The 10,540-nt window shown below is 39.5% G+C and overlaps 1 protein-coding gene across 11 annotated transcripts in view; it reads right to left on the bottom strand.

Moving 5' to 3' along the window:
- Window positions 1-10,540, bottom strand: part of PDGFA (platelet derived growth factor subunit A) — an 84,690-nt gene that overhangs the window by 60,191 nt on the left and 13,959 nt on the right. For 6 of the 11 annotated variants that reach the window (XM_058035168.1, XM_058035167.1, XM_058035162.1 and 3 more), the window contains exon 5: window positions 6,467-6,593. The exons of 2 other annotated variants lie outside the window; for them this stretch is intronic. In XM_058035168.1, coding sequence (XP_057891151.1) covers window positions 6,467-6,593 — 127 coding nt within the window. 3 more of the 11 variants (XM_058035169.1, XM_058035170.1, XM_058035172.1) reach the window with 3 other exon arrangements.

Below are 10,540 nucleotides of genomic sequence, written 5' to 3'. Positions count from 1 at the left end.
GGATCCCTGGACAGAGGAAATGAGTGCAGAACGTAAAACAGAAAAACATTTCATCCCCAAACTGCTGTCTACAATGTGGAAGGACAAAACCAACAAGGTGTTAAAGCATTGCACGGAAGTGCAACTTTTGACAACCACCACCCTTGGCTCCATTAAGCCCCCTACTCACCCCCCACCCCACAAATCACAGAGCTGTCCATCAGATATCTTGTGGCTCCAACTGCTCACACCTTTCCCTGCAACACTCCAAATGTAGCACATGAGAAGTCCAGAGGGAGTCCACCTCTAGCAGACAGCAGAAGAAGATATGACACGGCATTCACGAATGCACAGAGAACTGTTTAATTTACAGCCACAATGGTGAAACAAACCATTTCAGAGCTTGGACATTCAAAGTTAAGTCTGACACTCATTCTTATATTCACTTATTGTGCTTAAGTATTAGAGAACACAGGATTACATTAACCATACACAACAATCTGAGATCCCTGCGGGACCGAGGAGCGGAAGGGATGAGCAAGAATGAGGGACCAGCCCCTCAAGTGGTGTAAGCTGGTACAGCTCCATTGCAGGCAAGGGAGCCATGGTGATTTACACCAGCTGAGGATATGGCCCTTGGAATGTCCAACTTAACTTTGAATTAACGACTCCCGTGTCACAACCTTTAGTGTCACTGTTCCTTCTGGTTGTATCTGCCATTTGGAAGGAGGACTAATCCCACAACCCGCCACAGCCCCCAGGCTGGTGGGTGAGAGCTCAGCTGGACTACAGGAAGTGATGCTCGTGTCGTGACACTACTCCTCACAAGTTAACAGCCATGGACTGCATCCTCATCTGATGTAAATTAGCTTGGGGCCATCTGAAGTCAGAAACATTTGCCAATTTATAGTAGCTGAGAACATAGCCCTGAGAATTTTGTGTTTTCTGCCGCATGCTGTATGAACACTGTGCTTGACAACAAAGACTCACGTGCGTTTCATTCCTCGTAACAAAATTAACTCAAGACTTCAAGTCTCAAACAAACGGCTATTGGAAAAGTCCCCATTCAGTCTTCACTCTCTCCTGGTGTGCTGAATTTGGCATTACACGTTTATTTGCTGGCACCAACAAAACCTCTTGGTTTGCTTTGTGCTCAAGGCTTTGCTACAAGGCCAGACTCCCTCGTGATGTAAATCAGAGCTCCAGGATACCCAGGGGAGTCACTCCCAAAGAGCTGGCCCACAAACCCAAACACAACCTTCTCATGCAAGTCTAACCACAGGACTCTTTCCAAGAGTTGCTTTGCAAACTATTCCACTTAAGTGACTTTGACATCCTTTCACACCTGCACAGTGTCTGAGTGGGTCACATAATGCTTTTCATCTACATGATTTTAATGGATATATGTTTGGTTTTTCTTCTTTCATTAGATATCTTTTAGACAAAAAAAAAAAAAAAAAAAAGGAACGGAGCAACATTATTGGCATCCCACTGAAACATAAATATATAAATTACATTTTATACACTTTTTTAAACGCAGACACATACATTCATGTGCATAACATCGTGAACAGTACACTTAGTGGAAAACAAGCACAGACAATCTTAGTTAAATGTATTTCCAGTTTTGGTGCTCAACAAATACACTGGGAAAATGATCACAAAATAGAACGGTGACTAACTCTATCTCTGCATTAGCATCTGAAGCCAATAATGCCTGTTAGCTAACATTGCTTTGTTTGGTTGAATTTGGACATAGCTACAGGAACAGGAGGGGAATGTTTGAACTATATTTAGAGAAATGGAAAGGTTAAAAATCTCTCTCTCTTTTGTTGTTTGAAGGTTCTGCAGTTCATTCACATTTGAAGATATTTTTATTTGAGTGGAAACACTGTCTTCAAGACAAACTTTTTGTTGTTCTAAACTAAGAAAACTCTTTCATCTCTTTGTAGATGTTTCACAAATAAAAGAATCCAGTAGTTCATTTTACATATCCAATGTAATAATCCAAATAAAACAAAGGGTACATAATCCAAACTACTGGGGTGGGGCAGTGATTTTGGCCAAGTGAGTAGCCATGTCATATCTGGCACAGCCCTAAATTTCCAAAGCAGTACAGAAGGATTTATCCATGTGGCTCCCACTGCAATCTGTGGGGAACTGAACATTTAATCCTTTGGCACTTTGAAAATAAAGGAGCTGGTGCCAGAGTATTTTATCTGCCCTGCTATAGTTAAAATAGATTTTGATGTTATTTGGGCTATTCTACTACAAAAATATGACCACAAAATGCTTTTTTTTCTTTTTTTCTTCTTTTTTTTTTTTTTTTTTTTGGTTCAAGAAAACATAGCAGGCTTTCTCAGGTATATAAAACTGTTAATTTTTAGATAAAAATACAAACTTCACCTTTACAAAAACACATATTTCTGTTGAATACACATAAAGCATAACATTTTACCAAAAATAAAGAATTTTAGGTTTTGTTCAAATATTTGCAGCAAGGTAGTTCCCATGCCACCATGACATTATACAATGCAGATACAAGAATTTGTACATTTCACACAGCTCCAACATGTGAAATAAAAGTATCTGTATACTGATAAGAATGACAATTGCTAACACAATATCACTAGTAGGCAACTGGCATAAGTCTTAAAGAAAAAAAAAGGATTTTTGCATGGATATCCTATGATTTGTTTACGCACATCTCTCTTTTTTTTCTCTTTTTATTTTTTTTCTTTTATGTAATGCTTTAAATTACGGGGGAGGTTGGGGAACATAAACCAAGAAACGTCTAGAAAATTATGCATAGGTATACCATTTTTATTTTAATACATCTCATTAGTTTGCATCCCACTAGGAGAAATACCATAATGTTTTGTGTTCTGCTTATTGTTATACCAGTCTTTTATATGTGTTATTGGCAAATGTAGTCCAAGAGATAATAAAAAGCTAGGCAAAGAGTAAAAAGAAAACTTAATAATCACTTTATGGTGTAAAAAAAAAAAATCCACTTAAGGCTCCCCAGAAGGTTTTTTTGTATAGACTTTTAAAACACCACCAAGCAAGGATGTATTGTTCTATAGTGTTTGCGTGGCATTTGATCATTTCATACATTCCTGCTTTTTTTGTGCCTGAAGTCCACCAGTGTCCATCCATCTTCATCAAGAACGCAGGCACATTTCTTGACGTAAAGCACCGTTGACTGCTCTGACAGAAATCCACTATTCACTTAGATTTTTGTCATGTTTTTTAGTTCTTTTGGTATCCTCCATTCATTCAACTGTCTTTTTTTCTTTTCTGTTTTTCTTTCTTTCGCTTTTTTTTCTTTTTTGGACAGGGAAGCTTCCTATTGTTTCACAGAGTGCTACAATACTTGCTTTGATGTCACATTAAACAAATGTACATTGTCTCTTTGTTCTCATTAAGTGTTCTTTTGAGCCAGTTTTTTTCACACAGGAGAACAAATAAAGTATACAGTCAATAAGCACCATACATAGTAGGTTCAGGAATGTAACAAACCATGTACATCCATGTCCCAGAGAGAAGTTTTTTTTCTAGCTTATTTTCACCTTACATCTGCAGGAGAGAAAAAAGATACAATAACTCTATGATTAGAATCAAAGGTCCTGTCCTTGAAGTAGATGACTTAAAAAAAAAAACTGTTCTGCATGAAGAGTCACTAACCTGGGACAAGAAGTTCTAAATGCTGTTTTGATTGAGTTTACATGCTCACTTTTAAAGTTGAATTTTAGAAAATCTTTGCTTCTATCATACTACTCCCAATAAATACCTGTTAATCTGAAACAGGATATCAAGTTTAGCATTCTTTAGAAATGATACATAGGTATAAATGAAAACTGCCACTGGGAGTTCATGTGCAAAAACAGGGGCTTGAAATTAAATTCACCACCATCCAGGCGTTAGGCACAGACACTGCAAAATCCAAATTATTCCCACTCCAAATACCAGAATCAATTGCAAGTGCTGCAGTTTACATACTTTCAAGTCATTAAGAAATGGAAATTCCATATTTAATTTGGAATGTGTGTCGCCATCATCATACATTGCTAATATGTTGGCCAAAGGATTTCAGTCATTTTTGCACTGAGAGGGTGTTAGTTTCTCACTACATTGAAAAGCTCATGAATTTTGATGACTGACTATCATCATCCTACTGAGACTGAACAGACCAAAAATAAAGATCTTAATTTTCTGGTGTAAGTAACACAGGACTCTGCAACACACACAAAAAAAGGCATTTCTTAGCATTTTTCTGGTCAAGTAAGCAGATCATCAGACTGTGTCAGGTGCATGTGCAATCAACCCCAGTTCATGCCAGAACGTGGGTTTGATGGTCACACAAATAATATTTGCTGTATGTGCACTGAATGTTTCACAGCCAAGGACTGGGAACACAATGATTTGTAACCTGGAAATTCATTCATGCATTATCACGTGATGTTTTGACCTCAGAAATCAATAATAATGAAACACAAGCAGAGGCAATGGAACTTGAGATTTCAGAAGCTGAAGTATTAGCACCCTCCAATAAAAAAGAAATCAAAAAGGCAAGAAAAGGAAGTAGCTCAAGAATGCAAGATGCTGATGGTGATGTGGAGCTTAAAGGGAAAATACCAGCAGGTAGAATTATCAAAGCCAATCAAATCTAATCTCTTTGCAGCCTTGAGGTAGCAAGTGTCAAGATTTTGAACAGTGATTAAGTTGAAGTGATGATATTTGATTAAGTTTTCCAGTACTTGTGCTATTAGGGTGTTCAGCATATAGGTCCTACCTGAATATCAAATAGTTCCAGTAGGTTTTATGTTGGTTTTAACTTTTTTCGTTTCCGTTTTTTACCTGATTCCCTAGGCCTTCCTGTTAACATAAGGGCAGGGCTGGTGAAAAGCCCTAAGGTAATGCATTTCGTGTAACACTGAAGTCATAAATACTCAAACCGTTTACATTTCCAAGAAATCTCATTATCCTTTGCATTAAAGTAATAACTTTATAACGTCTGATTTGACATTGAGTTTACAAAGTAATTACACAAAAGTAAAGAAATAATAAACGAAGTTGGCATTGCCCACGTCATTCCCAGGATCCATCTATAATTGCTGTTACCATGCAGTACTCAACATTTGCCTTCAGTTCTGGAGTTGAGCTATTTTCAGCTCACCATCCACTTGCTGGGTGCAAGTTTTGCTCCTATCAGTAATTAAATCCTAGAAATATGCATTTTTCCATGACAATTCTGCCCCAGTTTTTACACATATCAAAACCAAAAATTTTGATCTTAAAATCATAGCTGCTTAGTCTATGGCAATTAAAGACAATGTGAAAAACTGAAATTGATCTAATGAAACTTTTTTTCCCAAATGGGAGACACAGAAAATGTATCAAACCATACCCACATTTAAAAATAGCCACTTTATATGTGGTTTTGTCTAATAACTCCACCTGGTTTCAGCTAAACACTCAGCTCTGATGATAAATTGATGTCCAGTAAAATTGCTTTCATAGAAATTCTAACTCCTCTGCTCTGTACATAGGAACTAAAGTTTACATTTGCTTGGACCACGTTTATGTCTCCCTGCTGGATGGAGCCAGTACAGAAAACCATTCCTCACCCTACAAAATCTACCACCTTTGGGCAGCTTTCCTCCTATGTTTAGCTGCTCTTCACTGACTTTTTAATTTTGGGCTGGTTCTACTGCACCCTTAAATTCCCTGCAGAGGTGCAAAACAACCTTTTATGGCAGCCTTCAACCAGTATCAGGAGAAAAGGAAATGTCTTTTCTACCATAGTGGGTTTCCTGAATAAGTGTGCTGAGCTCTGCATTGATTGCACTGTGGTAAGTAGATCAGAGCCAATGATTTTTAGATTAATTTAGAATGATTTTATGAAAGCCAGATTGGAAGTAATTTTTCCCCACAAATCTTTCCCTGTTGTAACTCAAGGGTTGTCTTGACAAGGCAAATTTAGGTTTAATGCCACAACTGACAAATTCTTGAGTATACATCTGTAAAGAAACAACAGGAACGAGCAATGTTGTTTCCAAACTAACTCCTTAGCCCTGAATCCTGAATTTATTCCCAAGTGCTTTACATTAATTTCATTCATATTTTCCCCAAGGTCAAGTAAATCTCAGTGTTATCCACAAAGTCTAAAGAAATTAAGCAACAGAGTTCATCCACGAGCTGCAACATGACAACCTTTAACTTAGTGAAGCAAGACCTGAACACTACTGGGCATTTGTATTTATTTAAAGGCCAACCTAATGAGAAGTGATACACATTAAATTTTAAATCCATGCTCCTTATACAGCACAAACTGGCCCTCATTTGGCATCTTCAACACAGAAAAGTAGCTGGGAGCTTCTCTACTCAGTTCACTGTAAGCAACGTTTGTTTTACGTTCTTTACTAATATAAAAATGAGGTCCATATGAAATCAGCATTAATGCAAAAATAAAAGGAAAACATACCAGTTTCTTCTTCTCTATAATCTGAATTAGTATTTGATGATGTACAGGTGCATTCCATATGCTCTTCTAATCTCACCAGAACTTCTTTTAATTTTGGCTTTTTTCTAACATACTCCACTTTTGCCACCTATAAAATACGATGAGGTATGTACTGAGACACATCAACAAGGTTACAGTTCAGAACTGAAGACAGATAACTATATACCTCTATTTTTAATGTAGCCAAACCCATATAAAATGTTAGCATACTAATCATCTTTTATCTTAATTGTGCATCGTGTAACTATATATTGCACAGACTATTTGTTTATTCAAGTTCAGTAGTTCGAAACAATTTTCCCCCAAGAGATAAAACAATTTCCCATTCATTTTGGTTTGATGTTTTAAGCAACTCAGTTTCCACATGTATCACAATAAACTTCTATACAGATTCAAATCAGTGGTTTTTCTTGTAAACTGCCACTTTTAGCACAATCTTCTGTAGGTGTTGTTAAAGGCTGACAGTGAAGGCATTAGATTGGTTTGTAATACATTTTATTATTTACAAATTGGTGTCTCCAGAGGCCTCTGAATGTGAAGTGCTCAACCCTACATGACCAGGATCTGGACATCACCTTAAGAAGCAGTTTCATTCCTACTCACCCCCTGCAATAACCTGGGGCTTGTTCACAAGAGCTCTCAAGCACAGTTTTTAAGTCCAAGGAACTACCACTCCTGAACTGGGTCCAGCCTTTGGCTTTATTGTGGAAAGCTGGCAGACAGAATATTTCTCCCCAGTCCTTCCAACTGTTCACAACTGCACTGTTCCACTTATGGCATCCTTAAATAAAAATGTCTGGAGGGCAAGTTGAGGTTGGAGGAAGGATCATGCTGGAGCAGCTCCGGCTACATGCAGATCTCTCATCTTAAGGAAACCAAGGCAGAACAGAAGGATGTTGGGGTGGGGGATTCTAAACATCCTGACTCACAGGTTGGCAGCCAGGAGAGGAGGAATGGCAGAGGGGGCAGAGCACTGATGTTCTGAGGTACTGAAATGGCTCATGGGAGCTGGGCACTGACTTGTGCTAAGTGTAGTGGGCATGATGGTCAGGGCCATGCAAGGGAATATGGCCTGATGTGGGCAAGGAGAATACTAGAGACTTTGTAAGGGGTCCTGTGTTCTGCTCTCAACTGTGTTGGACACTGCAGAATAGGTGCTGAGCATTTGCATGCAATGGAAATCACTACAATTAAATCATGGCTTCTCAGACCTACCCATCTGACAATTGGGCACAGCAGTGTGGCTATCCCAGCAAACAAGAAGACTACAAGTCACAGGGATGCTGTATAAATGAGGTGAGGGAGCAGAAGGACAGGGCAGGCTGGTTGTCTCTACAGAAGTTACATGACAAAGCCATAAAGGCTGGTCCATCCAAAAGCTGTAGTCACTACCAAATAAAGCATCCACAGTGACACTCCCAGCCATGACCTCCTTGTGTGTTTGGTGAGGATTCAATGCTCCAAATCAATCTTCACACTGCGAAAATCATTCCCCTGCCCTTTCAAAACTGGAACAACACTGTCACAAAATGAGAGTGGTGGCTGGAAAAACCCATTCTATGGCCAGCTCCCAGAAAAACTCTTCTGGCTCTGGGGTCACAACTGTCAAGGGCCTCTGAATGCCAGTGAGAGAAGCTAGAGCGAAATCCTGGCCTTTCTAAAGCCAATAGGAGATCTAAGCTTTCACAGAGCAAGGAGTTCAGATCCATGTTTTAGTCACCACCCCTTGTGTCAACAGGATCTGGAGATGATTTTCATTTCATCCAGCAAACCAAAGTTACAGAGCCAGATGCAATAACTGAAGTACCCACATTAAAAGGTATATTCTGAAACTGTCAGCTCTCCATGTAAACAGATTAGGAGCTGGCCATGACATACCAGAACACTTTATCTGAAACACTAACTATGGGTTGAAGCAGTTTCAAAATTTCCTATCAGAACCCAACTCCATCAAGCCTTTGAACACCATGATTGGAAAATGTATGGTACAACTGAGTCATCTGGTGTCAAAGGATGACTAATCCTTAAAATTTATGAAAACAAACAGTAATTAAGACACCTCCATCATCAGAGACAAAGAAAGGGACCCAGCAATCACAAAACAGCTCTCAGATCTGTCATGCTTATTACAGCTGTTAGAATAAACCAGTCTCATTGAAAATTACACGCAACAAAAATAAACTGTAATCAAGCTTTTAAAAGTCTGTCCTTGTTTCGCCTGGTTTTACAAACTGAAAGATATATGCAGTTCCTGTGGCTATTTGGTATTAAACAACAGTTAAAAAACCAGAAACTTTGTGGGGGATCATAATGAATTTATGCAGCAATTTGAAGCTGGCTTTTAGCGTTGTAGTTAAAATACAATCCAGCACACGTTCCACTGCCCTACTTCACGCTACACAAGTTAAAGGAATTTCATTTTGTAGATGTTGCAAATACTGGAAGTGAAGCAGCACAAACCAGATAAGCTGCTGTGTCTGTGTCACCTGTTAACACCTGCTGCCACACACAGTGCTGATCTACAGCGATGAAGGCTGCAGGTCACATTTTCAGTGGGTATAAACAGGGCTAGCTGTGCCAACAGCATGGGATTTGGCCTTGTGTGCAAATTCAAAGTTTTTTTCTTCTTTGTATTTTTCTCCCTGGCATTCATATTGTAAAGTTTCTCAAGTGTATTACACAGAACTTTGAGGTGGTCAGTCCTCGACAAATCAACAAGCTCCTTTTACTTGTCTCTAATGTAACAAAAATAAAAATCCTCAAGCCCTCCAGATCCAGAAAATATCACTACATAAAAACTCTTTGAGAGCAAGACAGTGAAATAAGTGATTAGCTTCTCAAATGGTATATAATCAGTGACACCACACTTGCATCAGTGTAGATTCTAGATCTACATCCTGCAGTACAGTGTGGTGGCTAAGTAAAAACGAAAATACAATCTGATAAAAATATGCGGGCTAATGGAAACATCATGGGAACACTTTTTTTTACTGATTCTCCAGGAGAGATGAAATCAGGGATTAATAGCAGGGGGGGAAAAAAGCAAGACTGTAAGCAGAAATGTCCAGAACACCTCCAGCATGAAGCTAAAATTTATCATGGGCAGGAGCTCGCAAAAGAAGTGTCAGCAGAGACAATTCCTCATAACAGCAGAACTCATGTGCTGATACTTAAATACTGGATGGAAACAAGCCCAAAAAGCAACTGAATGAGGATACTTCTTGGAATCATCTATTGCTTCCATATTAAAATAATTGTGTGCTGATACAATGGAGGGAAAGCCTGTCTGTGAGGAAGATGTGAGTCTAGAGAGACTGAAGGACTGGGAAGGCATCAGGAGCCTTCAGGGCCTGGCAAGTCAGTGCTGCAGGGACAGGAGGGCAGGAATGGCTCTGTGAGGTCCCTGTGTCCCTGAGCAGAGCAGCCAGACCCTGCCAGGCTGACAGGGCACCCCATGCTCCAAGGGCACCTCGCTGCTTTTCCGCCTTCACCTCTGTCAGGGTTCCCTTTGTTTCTCCTTTTCCTAAACTGACCTTTGATACCTGGTCCTGCCTGCAATTGCAGTTAAGCCACAGCTCAATCCAAGTGCTGCTTATCCCAATGGCAGAAGAAAAAGGTTATTGAACCTGCAAATGTGACATACAGCCATTTCACCTGTACTCCCCATGTGTTCTGCAAGGCCTTTTCAACCCTCTCTGAGGCTGGGTAGCTCTGCTGAACAGCTCATCCTGAACTACTAATTCAAAATTAGTAGTATAGGCAGGATTTGCTCCAGAATACTAATGATTTTCTGCTTCTCTGACCAAACTCACCAAGAACAACACCATGCTGAAAAAGCCTCTTGGGAAGACTCTTGTTCAGAACCCCCCAAATAAATTATACTCTGGTACTTGGTAAGTACTGAACTCACTGGACAGAAGCAACAGGATCTGCAGATGTTACTGAAATGCTTTTGAACACAGAGGAGAAAGCTCTCTGAAACAGACACCAACACCCCTAACCACCCCTAACTCCCCCATCCTTGTCAGCATTGCT

Source organism: Melospiza georgiana, chromosome 16, assembly GCF_028018845.1.
Source record: "Melospiza georgiana isolate bMelGeo1 chromosome 16, bMelGeo1.pri, whole genome shotgun sequence".
NCBI lineage: Eukaryota > Metazoa > Chordata > Aves > Passeriformes > Passerellidae > Melospiza > Melospiza georgiana.
Note: the sequence above shows the minus strand (reverse complement) of the source record. Positions and strands in the feature narration are given on the sequence as shown.